Source organism: Leucoraja erinacea, chromosome 33 (assembly GCF_028641065.1).
Source record: "Leucoraja erinacea ecotype New England chromosome 33, Leri_hhj_1, whole genome shotgun sequence".
NCBI lineage: Eukaryota > Metazoa > Chordata > Chondrichthyes > Rajiformes > Rajidae > Leucoraja > Leucoraja erinaceus.
The window spans coordinates 10,815,967-10,837,190 of record NC_073409.1 but is presented as its reverse complement, the minus strand read 5'-3'; the positions used below and the strand labels follow the sequence as shown (position 1 = coordinate 10,837,190).

The following is a 21,224-nucleotide window of genomic DNA, read 5'->3' as shown; positions in this document are numbered from 1 at the left end:
TGCATCATTTTCCACTAGTTATTTACTGTTGCATTTATCATTACCGTGTATACCATTTACTATGAGCTTTATGTGATCAAGGAGTTTCATCCAACCATCATGTATATGTCTATAAACTGATACAAGTCAGAACTAAAACTAAATGTCAGTAGTGTTCAATGAAAATATTCAAAAACCAAACTATATATCAATAAATTGTACATCAGAGAACAATGGTCAGGAGAGTATTAGCCCTAAAAACCACGAAACATTATTACCATAAAATCCCAAGTGCAACTCATGCTTGCTTTTATGCATTCACTCCTCTTGAAGATCAACATTTTTGGTAAACAAATTTTTTGATCTCCCTCAGATCACAAACTATTGTGTGTCCATGAGACTGAGACGAGCTCATTTTCCAAATGATACAGCATATAGAATAACTTGTTGCCACATTGCAAGGTTTGAAAAGCAAAACTTATGACATTCTCATCTGTGGATGGTAGAATCACAGGCAAATGCCAAAGGAATTCAGTGAAGCATAGAAAGTGGACAAATCCCAGGGAATTTCATGGAGAAAAACTGTTAAGGGATTCTCTTTTACCCTTCTTCAGGCTCCAGAAGGGTCTCGACCCAAAACGTCATCTATTCCTTTTCTCCAGAGATGCTGTCTGATCTGCTGAGTTACTCCAGCTTTTTGTGTCTATCTTTGGTTTAAACCAGCATCTGCAGTTCTTTCCTACACGATAGATGCAAGAACTGGTGTCTGTTTTATTTTATGTTTGGCAGTGTGCAGAATGAAGCTACTTCTTGGCGTTGGTATGCATCTGACCAAATCTTTCAAATTGTTTGGACTGTGGTTTTACTATAAAAACCATACAAAGCTGTAACTATCGGCATTTCACTATATGATGCACCACAATCAGGAATAATGCTGAAACTTAAGAACACTTTTCAACTTGAGAATGTGATCAGCAGTTCTTAATGGAAATATGTAAGGTTACAAATGGTGGTTCCTGTACCCACACTCACCTATTATTAGATTGGTTTTCTTGTACAAAGGGATAACAGGTGATCAAGTAACTTGGAATAGGTGGACCTTCAACACCACAACCATTTCCATCATTTTGGAGTGCCATAGGAACAACCGTCTCAATACCCTTCTTCTGGGGTATAAATGGTTCTACCTCTGCTGAAAGCTGGATATCCTAAATAAAATGTCAAACAAAATCCATTACTCAAAAACATAGCCAGAATTTCAATATCATACTCGTATACCACAAAGCTTATTCCATGCTAGTCATTTACAGCTACCTTCATACAAATTCAACAGTAGGAAGAAAATAATGTGGCATTCATTTGTATTCGATATAGGCATGCATAAATCTGTAACATGAGCTTATCTTAAAAATAGCACATTTCGTATTAATCATGGCTGAGGTTAATTGAAAGTTGCACTTAACATTGCTCAAAGAAAATGTAGTACGGTATTTAGAGAGCGCGTTTTGCAAAAGGTAAGTAGTTCATCAAATGAGCCATGTCACTAATGTCTGATTTTCCATCCTGCTAGTTAGATGAGGTACGTTCAAAAGATGGGTCACTGAGGTAGAAGACAACATTTAATACTGAGAAATTGGTGAGCAGAACTTTGTATATTGTGTTTTGAATTCAAATGTCCAGTATTCAGAATACTTTGGTTTTGTGCTGTCATATGACCTTTTTTCTATTTTCTTTCAAAATGAAAACAGGCAACTTAAATGTGGTGAAAGCAGCATATGGTATACTTGCTTTCATAGGTCAGGGCATTAAGTATAAGGGTCAAGGTGCAGCTTTATAGGACTTTGGTTAGGTCACATTTGGAGTATTGCATTCACTTTTTTCCAGGATGGACGAATCAAATATTCGAAGGCATAGGTTTAAGGTGAGAGGGGAAAAGTTTAAACCACATGTGCAGGGCATAGTGTCTTTTTTTGTTGCACAGAGGGTGGCAAATGCCTGGTACATGCTGCCAGAGGTGGTGGTTGAGGCAGATAAAATAAGGCATTTAAGAGACTTCTGGATAGGCATTCTAGTTATGCACGGAATGGAGGGATATGGATTCAATGCAGGCAGATAAGAGTTAGTCTTAGCATAATGTCCATCACAGATATTGTGGGCATAAAGGCTGTTCTTGTGCTGTACTGTTCTATACAAAACCATCATCACTTTAAAAATATCTGAATCACCGAGGCATCTGTACACAACATTTTTACGTTCAAATTAAAAGAACATTCTCTGAAGTATTCTGTCAAATTAATCAACACTAGGTTGCGTGTTTAAAGTACAGTACAAGCCTCCTGTGTCAATCTAAGCCTCAAATGGTCTATCAATTAGCTGGATTTACAGGTCAATTTATCAGTGATGGCCTGGAATACCATAGAATGTTTGGTTCAGATACAAAACTAGCAAGTCTGTCATTGACTTTTAACAAATCTGAACACCCTTCTCATTTTGATCACTTACAAAAGAGAGCCCTGCTTTTCTTTTCATCTTCCTCCAATATGATGCTAACATGATACAACTGCAAATATGGTTTGAAGGTTTGCCACATGAATATACAAAGTTGGCAAGTTTCAATTACAGTCCAAAAGTCTGAATAAAATGCTGCCATCCTCCTGATAGCAACACAAAATACATGCAGTGGGTATAATTTGTCTATCATTTTGAGATAGATCGCTTCACAAGCACTTGATAACTTCTCTGAAGCCAAAGATAGTAAAGAGCATCTCTAGCGTCCTCACCATTCTGTACTGCAGATGAATCTGCCCATGATAATATTTACAAAACTCAACTTGATGATCACACCAACGACTGAAGAACCTCTATTCACTTTCTCCAGAGATGCTGTCTGACCACAAGATAAGACACAAAAAGCTGGAGTAGCTCAGCGGGACTGGCATCATCTCTGGAGAGAAGGAATGGGTAATTTTGAGTCTAGATCCATGCTGTCTGACCCACCACATTACTCCGGATTTTTGAATCTATCTCTGGCAATTACATTGTTCAAATTTGCATTAGCTCTATGAACAGTTCTACAATTTCCATCTGCATGCTATCCAGTCAGCAGAAAGGCTGATTACAATCGAGCCATTTACAATGTATAGTTACATGATAAAGGAATAGTGTTTGGTGCAAGGCAAAGTCTGCAACGTCCGATCAAGGACAGACCGACGGTCACCAAAGACCAAGGGGTATTGTACAATGGAGCACTGAGTATTCAGTATTAAGACCATGACTTGCAAGTGCACAATTTCCAAATCTGAAGTAACACAAATAATGGAAGCATAATGAACTGGGAGGAGGATAACATGAGATTTCGAGATATAAACTGACTGAGAGATGCAAAGTGTTATATTTTGGTCTCATGAGAAAATGCAATCCAAATAAGAGGGCACATTTATTAAAGCAGTGCTAGAACAGATCTGGCGAATATTCATGCATTAAATAGAAACTAGACCAAGTGCAGACCCGTTGGGTCTGTTCCCCCCAACATGCTGGGGGGGGGGGGGGGGGGGGGGGGGGGCATGCAGCGTCACTTGGTTCAGCCACAACTGGAGTTGGGTATCAGTTCTCGAAACCACATGGAGGAGACGCTAAAGTAGATGCTGTTACCGAGAGCAATAAACAAGTTGCTGGTAGAACTTAGCGATCTAACGCAGGTTTTCGACCAAAAATGACTACAGATACAGTTCAACCTGCTGAGTTCCTTAAGCAGATTGTTTGTTGCTCTGGAAACTGCATATTAGGAAAATTGTACATAGCTTTATTAGGTCACAGGTATCGAGACCAGAACATTTTTTTTACATGCGTAAGACATTTGCTAAAGGAAATCTAGGGATGCAGGACTTCAATAATGTGCAAAGACTGGAAAAGCTGGAGGTTATTCTCCTTCAAACAAAGATTCAGACAGGATCCATGAAGGAAAAACCATAGAGTATTGACAAAAGATAGAGGAAAAGTATTACCATGGCATAGAGGTGAAAAATTACAGGACATAAAATGAAAGTAATTTGTAAAAGAATCAAAACTGACATGAGGAACATTTTCTTTAAAGCAAGGCAAACATTAAGGATTTGGAATGTACTCACAGGGCTAATAGGATATAATTATGGGACTTGCTTATATATCTGAAAGCCAAGTGCCAAGAATATTTGTCATATGGACTGGATAGGAAGCAAAATATTGAAATTATTACCAATTATCTGCTTTACAGACATATTAGATGCTACCATGACAGTATATGGCTACCAAGTCATACTGGACCATGACAGTGAAAGGAAAAAAAACTGCAGGCAATGGGGAGATGCAGGGGAAAATTTTGCAGACTTAATGGACTGAACAGTCTTCCCCCTGCACCAGATTCTGTGTAATCAGGTTGCAAGAAAAAGGCAAATCTTTTCAATTCAGTTTTAAATTAATTTTAGTGTATATTTTACTGTTGTATATTGTACTAAACCTAGAAAAAGTAAATGTTACAATATCTTTGTTTAAAAATAGTCCTAAGTGTTCGCAAACACAAGAGCTTTGTCAAATTTCTAAAGGCAGTGGATTGCCAGTGCCGAGTACCCACTCACCCCCTCCCACTGCCATTCCTTGCTCGGCCATTCCAAAGTCCTGGCAGTCCAACTCCCAGAGACCATGTCTAAGCAGCAGCAGAAAATTAGTGCCCAAAAGCAGACAATCAGCAACTTTGAAACACTTGATGAAGTATCCTGCTTCCTGCAAGCTTCTACTTTTTTAAAGCCGAACAGAAAACCAAACTCATCAAGACTGCCAACAGCAATGAACAGTTTGTTTTAAGTAAACAAAAAGATTCCAGGTAATTAGTGTACATCTGTCCAAATAAATAATAGGTTTACTTTGATGTTACCGAATTAACATATGCGTATACAATATGGACATGTAATTAGTTCCTACGTGCAGAGCTAACAAACACAAATGAAATTCAACAAAATTTACAAAAAGGTTTTCAAAGGGTATTTTTAGTCATTTCTCCAAACTCTTCTCCCTCCTCCCAAAGAGACGGAGCTTTGAGGCGAATATTCAAAGATGTAGGATTATATATTGGTTGAGCAAGCCAGGTAGCTTTCCAAAATGCAAATTGCGATATGAAACATAGAACAATTTCAGGTTCATAAGGTGGTCTGGATGTTTTTTGGCACATTGGCCTTCTGCAGTTAAGGTTTCGAGTATAGAAGTTGAGATGTTATGTTACAGCTCTACAAGGCACTGGTAAGGCCACAGTTGGGGTTGTGTTCAGTTTTGGTCACCCTGTTATAGGAAAGATGTTGTTAAGTTGGAAAGGGTACAGAGATTTACTAGGATATTGGCAGGGCTTGAGGGGTTGAGCAAAATTGTGTGGTTGGGTAGGCTAGGACTGTATTCCTTGGAACAGTGAGGAAGGCAGCAGGATTTAGATCGGTTACAAGTATGGGCGGAAAAATGGCAGATGGAGTTTAATCTGAACAAGTTTGAGTTGTTGCACTTTGGGAAGTCGAATGTAAAGAGAAAGTATACGGTTAATGCCTGGCCCCATAGCACTGAAAAATAGGGAAGTTATGATACAGCTTTAATGGGCCAAATCAAGAATATTGTGTATAGTTTTGGTCAGCACAGTCTAGAATTGTTCTGGGGAGGATACAGAGCAGATTCAATAGGATGTAGTGTTACAGTTCACAGGGAGAGACTGGGTAGGTTGAGTAAATTTTGCTTCAAAGCAGAAGTATCCATAATCAGATTGCATAGTATAAGTTACGAAATTTAAGTGATGAAACATTTTTTTTTAATCCAGAAGGTGACTGAAATTTGGAACACATTGCCTTTAAGGATGGTGCGACAAAGATTCTCACTGCATCTGGATGGCATTTGAATCACCAAGACATAGTGTAGCTGTTCCACTTAGGCGACTGCCAGGTACTCATTTTAATGGAATTCACCTAAGACAGCACCTACGTCAACCTATGACCGCAAAAATTGTCGCCACTGTCCCCGAAAAATTTTCAACATGTTGTTGACATGTTGTGGGACAGGCCCATTAAGGCTATGGGCCAAGTGCTGGTAAATGGTTGGTATGGACAGGGTGGTGTGTGTAGCCTGTTTCTTTGCTGCCTGCTTATGATTTAACAGTACAAACCACCTCTTGAGAATAAGCCATTTTTTCAGAAGAAAGCTTTTCTGTTTTATTGTAACAACAACAATGTTCTTGTTATATTGTTGCATCAATCGGCAAAAAAAACCTCAAAGAAAGCATTGTGGTAAGCTACATCTGCTAAAAAGCAATAGACATGGAATACTAAAAGCAGTAAAAATGGAGATATAACAGACTGTAGATGCTGGAATTTTGAGCAATAAACAAAATGCTGAAGGGACTCAGTCGGTCAAGCAACATCTTTGCTGGAAAAAGGACAGGCGACGATTCGGGTCGCAAGGTCCAGTTCTCTCCACAGATGTTGTTTGATCTGCTGAGCTCCCTATTGCTCCTTGACCATGTTTTTGCTGAGGAAGCAGATCTCTACGCATCATTTTTACAAAGCTTATTTAATTACAGGCAAAAGGACACGAGGATCAGTTAATGATTTTGAGAATTATTTTCTCAAGAAATGCAGTTTTGATATCTATATCACGATATCTATATAGGCAATTACCATGCAGAGAATGCAGAAAGGGTTTACCAAAGAGTGGTGGGTGCCTGGTACACAAGACCAGGGGTTGTGGTGAATGCAGATGTAATAGTGGTGTTTAAGAATCTCTTAGATAGGCACATGGATTTGCAAGGAATGGAAGAATATGGCTCATGAGGCAGAGGAGATTAATATTTACTTGTTGAAACAAATAATGCAATGCTGATTTTTTTAAAAAAGTGCTGGAGTAATTCAGCAGATCAGGCAGAATCCCTGTAGAACGGATTTGATGTTTTGGGTCGGGACCATTTTTAAGACTGAACCGTCATGACCTGAAACATCACCTATCCATGTTCTCCAAGGATGCTGCCTGACTTGCTGAGTTACTCCAGCACTTTGCAACAACATATGCATCATGTTCGGCAAAGATATTGCAGGCCAAAGAACAGCTATCTTTGCTTTTTTGGTCAAAATAGCAAATAATTTATGTACATAACCATTTTCATTGTGGAAAAAGTTACATAATCAGTTCTAACTAATTTATTCAAATACCAAAAGGATAATTTAAATACAATTCAAGTAGAAGAGAGGTAAAGAAGGTGTACGGTATGCTTGCCTTCATGGGTTGGGGCTTGTATAAGAGTCAGGAAGGTGCATTGCAACTTTACAGAACCTTGGTTATGCCACATTTGGATATTGTGATCTGTTCTAGTCACTCCATCACAGGAACAATCTGGAGGCTTTGGAGAAGGTGCAGAAGTGATTTACCAGAATTCTACCTGGATTAGAAGTATCAGGTTTCAGGAGTGATTGGATCGTTTTCTATGTAGAGTGGATGTTGAAGGAAGACCTACTAAAAGCATATAAAATGTGGAGATATATACATAGGGTATATAATCAGAACCTTTCCTCCCCGGGGTGGTAATGTCAAAGATTAGAAGGCATAGTTTTAAGGTGAGGGGGTGAAAATTTTAAAAAGAGATGTGTGGGGCAAATATTTTTTTTTAATAGTGGTTGGTGCCTACAGTAGTGATGAAAGCAGATACCACTGACATTTCAGGGGCTTTTACAGAGGCACATGGATATGCAAGGAGCGGAGGGATATGGATCACTAGCAGGCTAAGGAGATTAACTTGACATCAATGTTCGGTATATACATTGTGGGTCAAAGCGCCTGTTCCTCTGCTCTGCTGTTCATTGGTCCATGTTCTATGAAACAACAATGCTTTTTATTGGAATAGAAATTGACAGTAATTTTATTAAAAAATGGTCCTCCAAATTAACTTCAGATATTTTGGATGGAAAAACATGCTGTTCGATCAACAAAGAATTTACACCAAATGTTTGCTATTAGCCATTGTGCATCAGATTTTAGTGCAAAATCTGATTTCCGACTGGAATGGATCAAAGTTGCAAAATAAAGTTCCTGCTATCATGCACTGCAAAATAATAATACAACAAAAACAACTGAATATATTAGGGCGTTTAAAATAACAGCAGCAATAATTTTATATACCTTTCACCTATAACAAAATTCATCAGTGATATTTCATTAAACATTATAAATGTAACAATTTTTTAATTATGTACTTTTGCATAAACTGGGTAATGTGTAAGGAATAAGACTAGTAACATAGTCTTGGGGAACTAAATAATATTTTACCTGCTATTACAAAACAATCCTTCCAGCTTCCTATTATCAAGTTGGCTAATTCACTATATTTTAGCACATGATGGCAGACTGGATTACTAGTTTCTGTAAATAAAACAAAAATAAAATATTAGTGTTTTCTGATATGATAGTTTTGCACTATTATAAAGTAACTTGTAAGTTCATGTTTTTTCAAACTGGTTTGAAGAAAAACCTTGTTGTATACACACAAAATGAGCGCCATGTTCACGAGATTTGGTTTCTCAGGTAAGAATAATCTAAGGACCCATTGGAAAGATGAGTGGATTTTGCTTGATAGCCTGGTCAACATACAACTCATATTCAATACAATGAAAACAAATAATCTCAGATTTGTCTCAGTGCAAGCTTAAAAGTCCTGAACAGAAATAAAGCCAATTATGTTGGGATAATTTAGCTAAATTTTATGGGGAAGATAGATTATAACATTTGCCAGAAGACAAGCATTTCAAAATTTCAATATTCTCGGTGAAGTAAATACCATTCCAATTTTACAAAATTGATCCAATGGTAGTTAACTGGGGTGGTGAAAGGCAATATTAGATAAGCAGCAGCTTACAATTTTGCCAAATGTAATATGTGGACTGTAATGGAAATTTCAAACTTTTCCAAGCTTCAGCTTTTCATTGCCATTACTACACAGGCAGGGAGGAGTAGAACTTACGCAGACGATAACAAAAACAAATCCTCCAGTCGTTCTTTCCAGTTTAATTGATTCTTTGTTGAATTAGTTGTACAAAGAAGTGAACATACCAGATCCTCTTTATTTTATATACAAATTGTAGCTTTCTATTCTTACTTTCTGTTCTGGTAAAAACTGTATTCTTTCTCCCGTGCCCGCTCCAGTCTGATTTGACCACTCCCTGTGGTTTCGCTATATGTAACATTCATCTACGTATCAAAAGCTTACTTATAAGTGTTCAAAATAATTCTGCAAGAAATATTTAGACAGAATAATAAAATATGCTAAAAGTAACTAGCCTCAGCATGAATGGCTCCTACATAGATACCCTGAAGTAGATCAGCATAATGTGAAAGGGATATTAGAACGTCATGGCAAACAACTTCCAAATGAAAATCTGTTGGAGCCTGAGCCATGAAGATCACAAGAGGAGATGCACCAAAACATCTTACTACGACAAAGCGTTTGAAAGCATTCTTCTACATCGAGATAGTGATAATAGCCATTTTTAAAAGATAGCAAAACGGAGTGCAGCATTAAATAGGCAAGGCATATAAGACCATTGACATAATGCGGGCAAATGGGGTTAGTGTAGTTGGATATAAAAGTTGACTTGGACGTGGTGGGCATAACAGTCACCGAGTCTATGACTCCCAGCTGCCCCCATAAACCCATTGATTAAATAACATTGTTTTCAGCTTATTCTCAAAGCAACCTTGCCACACTTCAAACATATTCCTCATCATACCCATTCTGCTCCCAAACTCTATGGAACTTCAATGATTTTCTCCTTTCACAAAAATTAATATGCTGGCAGAACCCAGCGGGTCAGGCAGCACATCTGGGGAGGCAATGGACAGACGACATTTCAGGTTGGGACTCATCTTCAGACTTGTTTTTTCTTCACTTAGTTCTGAGTAAAGGTCTTTGACCCAAAACAATAACTCAATTTGTATTTTTACTAATGGTGCCTGACCTACTGAGTATTTCCAACATTTTCTGTTTTAAAATAAAAAGGGAAAGTAAGACATTTGTTTTCACACAAATTTCAAGTCATATCTAATGTAGTTTTAGATTTTTTTGCAATCACAGAAATTAGATACTCAAATTATTAGGAAAACAAAAGAGGCTGTCATTGCTGAATCTGGAACACAAATTTATTGGGAGGCTTTAAATAGTTGTAAATGCAAGCTTAGCCAAACCTGTTTTTTTATCCCATAATATAATGCTCACTTTGTTCTATGCATTTCTTGGATCTATTTGCATGCTCTTTGTGCACGTCCCAGTGAATCTGGATCCTAGAATATACTGTAAGCAGACAAACCTATCTGGATCAGAAAATCATAGGATTTTGACCCTGTCTATCAGGAAATGTGCAACAGGATATGAAGAATTATACGCTTATTCCAATTCATGCGATTTCATTGGAAGTGTTTTACTATCCAATACATAAAATCTAATTTCATTTGCAATGTAGAATGAAAGCAATATTCAGCCCACTCATGGGTAGGACCTCCAGATAGTGGTATTCTGTTGTTTCTTACTCCCCAATGGAATAAATTCCAAATCTAATGTGTGACACTTGCCTCCCACTTGCTTCAAAGTCAAAACATTTCAGGCATTTGGATTGTTTGAAATAAATTATTGCAATCGAAATTAGCTCCAGGGAAGATAGAAAAGTTCAGAGATGGAGGCTATTGGGTGATAGGTGGAAAAAGATAAGGAAGTGATTAGGCAGATGATAAGTCCAGCTGGACATGAGGGTGAAGACAGATTTCAAGTATTGTTAAAGATCTGATTTCAACATTAGAAATGTGCTAAAATACACATGTTTACCACATCAATTAAAACTCTGATTTTAAATAAAACAAAGCAATCTAAATATTAACAGTTGAAGCCACTTCACCACTAGTCCTATATTACTTGCGTATACCACAAAGTTTACAGAAAATTTAAGAATTTGTTTTATAGCACTTGTTTCATGCAAAACAAAACTGAAAAAGCCTAATTGCACTGGAGGATATTTAAGCAATGAAGACTTTAGCAGATGAACAGAACAAAGATATAAAAGAAACAGGACAATGGGTAAAGCTAGGTCTGTTCATTTCATGAAAACTCCTTTATGTTTATTAATGGATATACTGTTAAAGAAAGACATGTTTGTACCACAGTGAAATGATCATTGTGGGACCAATGAGAATGGTAGGACAAATCAGATACAGGGGCCGATGAGTGCAATGATGGGCCAAGTACCATCCTGAAACAACAATGTGTTTAGTTCTCAGTTCCTGCAAGATTAGCAGGAAGAAAAACTGCATGAGAAAAGTGAGTGTTACACAATGGCGAGCCTTACTTGACGCAAATGTCGACCATAGTTGCTGCACAACTCATCGAGTCCCTTCAGCAATTCATTTATTGCTCCAAATTTTACAACATCTCTTGCCTCCAAATGTATTCATGTCATCAGTTAAAGTTTGGTGCCAAGGTGACAAAAAATAAGGAATTAAAAAGGAAAATAAAATCAAGTGTGCAGCTGAACTCCAAGTGTAGCTGGATGACACAATGAATATGACAGTGTTCACCAAACATTGCACTGCCTATCACCAAACACACCCATTCATTAAATACTTTTCACACATCAGTAACATTTGCCATAGCTTGGGCTGCAAAAACAAATGCTGAAAGATGTGTTCTAACAATTTTTACTATATCCCGACTTCACAATAAAAAGAATAAATTAAATTATGAAGGTGTGGAATTCAGGAACAGCAGATTTGATGCGCAGCCAACTAGTCTCCAAAAGTCTTTAATCTTAGTTAAGATATAAAAATCAAAATTTTAAAGCCTTTTCAAACAACTTGAATGTTTATCAATGATCAAAACAATACGACTGTCAAATTAAGATCTGAATGAATGATGTTTAAATAGCGCAAACAAGTGATTATAGATCTGCTGATGAAATGTTTCTTGCACACCATTCTTATTCTTTCAACATTCTTTCTCTTGTTTAGCTGTCTGGTACAATACAACCTGTAAAGTGAAGACATCCAAGTGCCGTAATATTAAGAATGCATCTTGCTGATCTAAATTCAAAGTAATACATACGCAATGTATTTCAGTCACCATTACAGAATTTTAAGTAAGTGCAGCCAATTGGAATTATTTTCAAACACGTATCACATTATAGTTTAACCTGAAGGCTCTGTTAACCTTCAATTTGGCAAGAAAACAGCAGTTTCGAATACTTGCACATTGAGACATCATTCGTGATATTATCATTACACTTTGCAAAAGGTCATGTAATATCTGTATTAAAAAGACAATGTGTTACAATTCAGTGGGAAACTTAACCTTTAACAGAAAATGAAACATTTCTGTCCAAGGCCAGCAAGTTGAACTGGTTTGTGTCTTTATATCAATCCACACACCGGGTACAAATACACATAATTAAATTATTCTAACAAATAAATGTTTTAGTGAAATTCCTAATTCTTAATGAAAACAACTGTGGTGTACAGAACATAACAGTTGCTTCAAATCTGAAATGAAAGAGTATTTTAGCAGCTCAAGCACCATTAACTGAGACAGGGAAACCAAGTAAACATTACAAGTTGATGAGCCTAATCAGAACTGGCTACTTCTGCCAGATAGAAAATGCTGGAATAACTCAGCAGACCAGGAAGTATCTCTGGAGAACATGGATGGGTGATGTTTTGGCTCGGGTCTTTCTTCAGACTGGGTCTTGATCGGGTGGATGCACCGAGGATGTTCCCAATGATCGGGGGGAAACTAGAACTAGGGGACATAGTTGCAGAATAAGGGGGGGCTCGGGTCTGAGATGAGGAAGAACTTCTTCAGACTGGGAATTCACTGCCCCAGGGAGCTGGAAGCAGAAACTTTAAATATATTTAAGACTAAAATAGATGGGTTTTTTAGCTGCCAAGGGGATAAGGGGCTACGGGAGAGGGCAGGGTGGACCGTATGGTTTTAGTAAGACCTGAGTGATCTCCTGGACAAGTGTCGATCGCCTAGATTGGGGTCGGAGAGGAATTTCCCGGATTTTTTTTTTTCCCGAGTTCTGGGTTTTTATCCGGTTTTTTGCCTCCCCCAGGAGATCACGAGGTTCTTGGGGTGGAGAGGGGTGATAGCGGTATAAAGGGGAGGGTAGTGTCTTGTGTTCTGTGTCTTGTGTCTACTGTTTGTGGGTAAGTGTGTCTGTTTAGTGTTCAGCCATGAGCGAATGGCGGTGCGGGCTCGATGGACCTGGTGGTCTGCTCTCGCACCTACTTTCTATGTTTCTATGTTTCTATGTTACTCTAGCAATTTGCGTCGTTTTTGTAAACCAGCATCGTTCTTTATTTTTCCATAGTTCTGGTAAGGCTGGTTATTTAAAATCAACATTCAGTCAAAGGGATTGCAACATATTTCAGCCTATCCATTTTCAGTTTTGAAGTAAATCACTATATTCCAGGCAACATCTGGTGAATCTCATCTGGACTGCCTATGTTCTACCACATCCTTTCTATTGTATGTCAACCAGAACAATACATAATAGTTCCAGTGCAGCCTAACTAATGTTTTGCACAGCTGCAATATAACTCTCATGCTCAACGTCTCAGTCTATGAAGGCAAGCATGTCAAAATGCCTTCTACTGTCCTTAATTCACCAGCAACACCAATTTCAGAGAATTATGAATGCAGACCCTCCTCACGACCCTGCCATCTCAAAATGCATTAACTCACTCATGTCTAGATTATATTCCCTTTGTCACCACTCTGCCCAACTTCACGGCTGTTTTATGTTTCTCTGTATCCTTCGATAACCTTCTTTGCTATTTATGATTCCATCAATTTTCGTGTTGACAAACAACAAAAGTCCCAGCGGTATCGCACTGGTTACAGACTTTCAGGCAGAAAAACAACCATCCACTGCTATCCTCTGCATGTTGTCACCAACCCCATTTGGGTCCATTTGCTAACACACCTTGAATTCCATGTTCTTTCACTGTCTGGAGCCGCCGACCTGTAAGAAACATGCCAAAAGCTGTATGAAAGTCTATGTAAACCATAATGACCTTTCTGCCTGCATCAATGTTTTTACTTAACATCTCAAAAATCTCAAGCTCATTTACGAGATATGATCTCTGCTGCACAAAACAATGCTGACTCCTCCTAAGCAGATCATGCCTTTCCAAGGGTCCACAAATACAATAATCTCTCTACTATGGATGCCAAGATCACCAACCTGAAGCTTCCTGGCTTATCTCACAAAAATCCCTGTAAGGGGCCCAGCCAATCTTCTTGCTTCCTATAATATCGCAGATTAGATCCTTGGAGATATGACCACCTTAATATCCATCAATATATTTAAAGCTCTTCCACCTTCCTGATACAGACATGGTTCAAAATATCAGCTTACCCCTTCGTTGGTGAATACTCTACCTTGGTGAATACTGAGAAATGTCCAGTTAATGTCATATGTCATGCCATTACTCATAGCCATCAACTCCTTTAAAACAAAACTGAGAGACATACTCGTTTTTAATCTAAATGCTCAATGACAGAATCAGAAAGTTTATGAAAATTATGAGCTCTGTATCTCAATTTCCTGACCCTATTTTCCACTTGCAAAACAACTTGCAGAAGATAATGTAGAACGCTGCTGAAGCAGGATGGAGCCTCAGAGCAATGTGTACGCATGGACAAGCATTTTTTAAAGCATTGGCATTCCAGGTTTGGTTCCGACCTCCAGCGTTCGTTGTCTGGGGTTTGCTCATTCTCCCCATGGCCTCATGGATTTCCCCAATCCAGGCCCAGGTTTCCTTCGGAATCCTGGCGACATGAAGATAGGTGGGATAACTAACTGCTGCAGATTGTCCCTGGTACAAGGAGAGATGATCAGTATGAAACATGGTTCCAGACTTGGTCTAGCCAGTGGGTTTCTTCACCCCCCCCCCCCCCCCCCCCCAACTATTACATTCAATTGATCATTAGATTTCCATCATCTCTAGTTTTTCACCATTTGAAAATGCAGGGATGCTTCCATACTGTTAGTTTCAAAATAAATCATCTCAGATTTAAATCTGCATCAAAATCTAATTCTCTTAAATTATTCAATTATTAATTCAAATATCTATCAATTTCCCGGATTTTATTTTCCTAGCTACATTTTGGCACAATTTAGCAAACCAGGACGTATGGCCAAATTATTTGCATTACCAAACAAGAAAGGTTATCGAGAATTTTTGAGAACCCAGTGTAGATTCCAATTGAACACCACCTGCAGCTTGGTTTCAATGTTGTATTGTCCCCGCTCTCCATCATCTACTGACCATCTAATCATTTACGCAGCTCAATAATTTTGATTTCAATTTTAAGAGCACTAATTTTCAGCTAACAGTTTCTTCATGTGGAAATTTAGCATCTGCATCTTTCCTCAATCTATAAAAATAAATCCTGTACTGAGTGCACCTGAAATAACTTTTAATCCTGGTGTGGAAACAATCTCAGTAATTCTCCTTTCTTAATTTTAGTGAGTAGAGCCCCTTGCCCCCAATGAGTACACACCGATTCTGTATTAAATTCCTTTTAAACATGTGCAACTATGTCCAACTTTGCCCAATTTGATATTGGTTTATTATTCTCACATATTCTACGATATAGGTGAACAATTTTATTTGCTGTCAGTCTCCTTCTCATCGTTTTAAAAGGTGCTCCATCACCATTTAGAAACTCAATTATTTCTTCATAAAATTAACATTGAATGTAATATGCTTAGCTACATATGCACTTCCTTATTCTTTTGGTCTATTACTCACTTAGTATATTATGGGTTATACCCTTGTAGGTTGCAAAATATATCACTCCAGTAATCCATCTTGAATGTATTCAAGGAATTCTAAAGCTATCTGATTAACTTCTCCGTTCATCCCAAAACATGTGAAAAATTAAGTCTCCCTTTAAATAATTTGCTTTTACCACCAGCACAACTAATCTTTCAACTGATATCCATCCTATTGGGATAGTAAAATAATATGTGTTTTATTGCCAGGTCAAACTTGAGTGAGAAATACATTATGCTATGAACCTCAAAGTTAATTTTTGCGATGTTCAGTTCAGAACTGTGCTTAAAATGGTACAATCCGAGGCTTCATTCTATCTTATTAATTCTAGCAGCCAAGCAAGTAGACAGGATCTATGCAAGAACAACAGAGGCTTTATTTTTCCACAACAGGCAATTCTGGCTCAGTGACCATAAAAAGTATTTTTGGAACCAGAGAGATACAACTGGATGGTGTTTACAGAACAATTGGAAGTTGATCCTGCCCCCATGAGAAATATAATCAAAACACTATGCCAATGAGAAAGACAGTGACTGTTATTCCTCACACATTTTAAAAAGTAATTAGGGACCTTGAGAGAATGTTTCATGGAAACAGAGTCTGCACAAAGATTAGCAGGTATGGAATAATTCACAGGTAATCTCTAGCTATTGAGATATCATTTAATGACAATTTCAAACTCAGTGCTTAAATTGGAACAATACATTCAAAAATGTAACAAGGAGGGGATGGGGTGGTTTGTAACCATCAAGAGCACCAAGTACCTTTCCAAGATCAATTTGAGATACCAAGCTACAAAGACAGCCACAATTACCTGGACTAACAACTGTTATCTGAAATCTGGTGCAAAAAACAATTTACATAGAGATAAGACCACTCACATGTAATGTTCAGAGGTCAATTTCCCAAGCCTCTGTTGCAACACCCACAATCACAACTTCAAAATTAATTTTGTTTTAATAAATACATTGCAATTATGGATTGGTTTTGATTACGTTTCACAAATAAGTTTAATTAAGTAAAATTATGGTCTAAGGTAGATTGAAATGAAGATAATTTAAAAAATCTTTTTTCAAAAAAATGACTTTAACATTACTCTATTTAAGATATATATTGCTATCTGACCACCATGCACAATAGTTTGATCAAGTGTGTATAAAGTAAGACACAATACAATTACTAAAATGTCGATAAATGGATAGGAGGGAATGGCGACTTTCAGTTTTTAGGTCAAAAGTGTAGCCACAGTCCCAAATTAACCCATCAGGATCTAATCTTGCCAGGTACACAAAAATGCTGGAGAAACTCAGCGGGTGCAGCAGCATCTATGGAGCATAGGAAATAGGCGACGTTTCGGGCCGAAACCCTTCTTCAGACATGGGGATCGGGGCTAATCTTGCCATGTTCTCAGTTTGAACTTCAAACCATGCTATCAAGTAGAATTACTATACGAATTCCTGATAAATTAATTTAAATACAGAATGTAATTACTAAGAAAATGTTAAACTAAAAAAAAGGCAAGAAACAAAATCACCACAAGGTACAGTAATGTATATAGAGGTTGTTTCAACATTTTAAAACTGGGCCAGTAAATTGTGTAAAGCTACTAAAATGGTATCAACTACCCGAGGACAATGCAAATATTACATATTATGACCAGGGCAACCATGTTTGCTTCAATTGAATTGTAATTGTCTTTTTAAATGTTCTCAGGTTCAGCAAAATCAATGAAGTCCCCATAGTTTAGATTTAGAATTGTAAATATTTAAATCATAAAACACAATATCCTGTAGATGCTGGAATCTGTAGCAATTAAGGAGAGCACCTATCTAGAGGAACAGCGAACAAGCCAACGTCTTATGTTCTATAATCATATTTGTTTAATCGTAAATTAAATTTAATTACTCCCATAACTTCGAATCAGTTCGATAGCATTACATAGTTTTCATTCCTTTACTCACTTTCTTAACGGTCTAATTTCTGCAGCGCAGGTTATGCCATTCTTTAAGCGTGCCACTGACAAAAGATCCAGAGGCAAAAGCTGCGTTATCACCAGAGGATCAGATATCGAAAGTACAAAACTAGTATTAAAATGCAACTGGACAGTTAGCAGGGAATTAATAAAACATTTGACGACTATTTTGTTGGTTGCTTTCCCCAGTTGACCATCCAAACTGTGCTCGCCTTGGTTTAAGGACTGCTCCACAGTTCCACTACTGGAGATAATTTAATCTTCCAATCCTGCATAGAATGGGGTGACTTTGGTGGTCGATGGTGTTAGCATATTTCAGATTGGCTGGCTTCCTTCAGAGTCTGTCCCATTGTTATATGGTCTCTGAGATTCGTGTTATTTAGTTGATGCCGCCGCTCTCTGTACTATTGACTAGACGCCTCCCCGATCCCCAAGTGTGGACCCGGGCTGGCAGTGAGCAGCGAGGGGAGAGGAGGGGAACTCGCCCGCCCCACGCCACTGCCGGGAAGCCGGCTGCCGTCCGGCCTCGGGTGCGGGAGCAACGCTCCGGCGGGGTCCGGGCCTCCTCCCAGTACAGGGCTTGCAGCCCTGGAGCCGAGCCCGCACTCCCGGTCCGCGCCATACCTTAGCCGCCTCTCCCTTCTCCATGTCCGCTACCCGACCCACGGCGGACAGGCGCTGTCAGACGGTGACGGGGACGGTGACCGCCGCCAGCTTCATGTTGTTGCTCGGGGTTGGGTGGATCCGCGTCGCATAAACACGTCGCTCCAACCCCGCCCCGCCGTCGCTACGGCCCCCGACGGAACCCGAACCGCTCAACACACACCGAGTGCGACCGCCGTCCCTCCCCTCGAAACAGGCGCTGGTTGTCCAGGAGTCTTCTCTCCCTGAACCCCGCCGCTGTTCGCCTCATGCCTCGGTGTCCTGCTCTTGTCATGAGAAACCAAGGAAACAAATAGCTGTGAGGAAATTTGAGCTGCAAATGGTGACAGGCTCGTTTTCGACCACTAGTGGAGATAATTTAATCTTCCAATCCTGCACAGAATCGGGTGGTAGATGGTGTTAGCACATTTCAGATTGGCTGGCTTCCTTCAGAGTCTGTGTCCCATTGTTATATGGTCTCTGACATTCTTGTTATTTAGTTGAAGACCCCCTACCATCACGAAACACTTTGTTTATTTAATGGCACCTGTCACAGTGAGTTTCCAAAACCACAATTATCCTTTCTTCAGGATGGCCTTGGACATGAGGATGGTTTGCTTCCACTCCAGCTCATTGGGTTCTGAGGACATTCGAAGCCAATACCATGCCCGAAATGATGCCACGGACAGATGGAGCAGGAAGTGGTGGAGGATAATATGAGAGGTTGTGCACAATTTTCACTGTTGAACTGGACACCCACTCGCTCCTGATGAGGGGACTCAAGGTTGCAGGTGCCATTCCAGATGCTTTGCCATTATGACCAACCATGGGCCAGCAATTCTATCAAACTATCCTTGAAGTATTTCCAAAGTCATCCAGGCAACTTCTTCTTGTGGCTTGTCATGGGGCCTTAGTATTAGGTTTGTAAATGTCGTTGTGTGTCCAGATAGGCTGAGTTGGATCAACATAGAACAGCACAGTACAGGGACAGGCCCTCCTGCCTACAATGTCTGTGCTCAACACGATGCCCAATTAATCTAATCTCCTCTGCACTGAATTCACATCCCTCTATTCGCCACATTTCCCTCTATTCGCTCCATATCCGTGTGCATATCTAAAAACCTCTCGAATGCCACTGAAAACATGAAAATCATCATAGTTGTGGATACTGAGGTGGATTATCAAAGGATAAGCATGATATTGATCAGTTGCTAATATGGACGGAGAAATGGTAAATGCCGTTTAATCTGGAAAAAAATGTGAGGTGTTGCATTTTAGGAGATAAAATGTACAAGGAAAGTATACAGGCCTTTAAGAGTGTTGATGTACAGAGTTTTGCAAGAACACAATAGCATGAATGTCATGTTCTGTGTCTGAGAATTATATTTCAAATTATTCATTAGCCTAGCATTAACTGATCTTAACATTGCTACAACATACACAATATTACACCCAAGAAGGATTCCTTTCCTGCAGACATATCAAAGGAAACATCATCGATAAATCAGCTAGAGCATAGAAAAGCTCAGGGATGCTCGATGTCTACAATATATTCGGTTCTTTTCTTCTTGCGTATGGCGTGCACATCCTAAAGTTGTAGATCAACTTGTTGTATTTGATCTTATTTGATTGTGCACGCCAGATTGATTGCATTTGTTGAAACAGGGCGGACCACTTAAAGGTTGCAATCTCCCACCCCAATATATTAGTTTTAGAAGAAAGATCAGTCACCCGCTGAGTTTCTCCAGCATTTTTTGTCTACCTTTGATTTTTCCAGTATCTGCAGTTCTTTCTTAAACTGAACATTTATCAGTTCACACATGGATCATTGGCGACAATACCAGGTGATTGATGTTGTGGAAAAAGTTGCTGCTTATCTGGTGATCGCCTGTAACCTTGCCCCGCCTTTCTCCATTGTTTGGCATCGACAATATAGGAAGTATGTAAGCTATGTGCCACTGCAATTACCCTGCAATTTGAAAGAAATTGCTGGAATGCGGAGGCGAGTTGGGCAGGTATCATGTTGAACAGAAAGCTTTACATCAGCAGGTTTCCGGAAAGGGAATATTCCATGTCCCAAAGATGGCAGAATTCTTTTGGAAATATCTTTTCTCCAGTTCAGGGTGGGTAGCATTTAACCAATCATTGACTGCAGAGTCCAAACTATTAAAAGAATGTCGTTCACAAATGTTAAAAAATAATTTGAGGAATGTTTTGGCATTTTCTATGATTGGCAGCTTTGTCAGGTGGTTGCAACAGGGCACCAAGTGATTTGGTCATTTTCCAAATCAAAGGTGTGTATTCAGGAATAGACACAAAAAGCTGGAGTAACTCAACGGGTCAGACAGCATCTCTGGAAAAAAGAGATCGGTGTCATTTTATGTTGAGACCCTCCTTCAGGTGGAATGTCAGCACTTGTCATCTGATGAGCATATGAAGATCATCCTCTTGTTAAAGACATTGGTTGTTTATGGAACTAATCCTCGGAAGAGAGAAAGGGACAAAATAAAAATTGAAAAAGAAAATGCATTCCCTGAAATATTAGCTTCTCTGCTTCTAAAGAACCTGCACTGAAATACAATCTATATCTCAAACATTATGATTAAACTCTAACAGAGCAATGTTTTATTCTAATAGACCACAATGATCTTTGTTGCAAGTGAGTAACATTTGCATCAGTATACACAGTATACATCAATATACACCCTCAACGTTTTACAAAAGATGCATTTAAAGCGGTTGCATACACACACGCACA

The 21,224-nt window shown here is 38.8% G+C and overlaps 1 protein-coding gene across 5 annotated transcripts in view; it reads right to left on the bottom strand.

The window, feature by feature from the left end:
- The window catches only part of secisbp2l (SECIS binding protein 2-like), a 47,416-nt gene extending 28,724 nt beyond the window's left edge, over positions 1 to 18,692 (bottom strand). The window contains exons 1-3 of one of the 5 annotated variants that reach the window (XM_055661273.1): positions 18,651 to 18,692; positions 8,302 to 8,394; positions 1,012 to 1,187 (exon numbers count right to left, since the gene is read on the bottom strand). In XM_055661273.1, coding sequence (XP_055517248.1) covers positions 1,012 to 1,118 — 107 coding nt within the window. In that variant the 5' untranslated portion in view covers positions 1,119 to 1,187; positions 8,302 to 8,394; positions 18,651 to 18,692. Of the gene's footprint in view, positions 1 to 1,011; positions 1,188 to 8,301; positions 8,395 to 18,448; positions 18,610 to 18,650 lie in introns of those variants that run through there. The other 4 variants (XM_055661272.1, XM_055661274.1, XM_055661270.1 and 1 more) reach the window with 4 other exon arrangements.
- Positions 18,693 to 21,224: the final 2,532 nt, after the last annotated feature.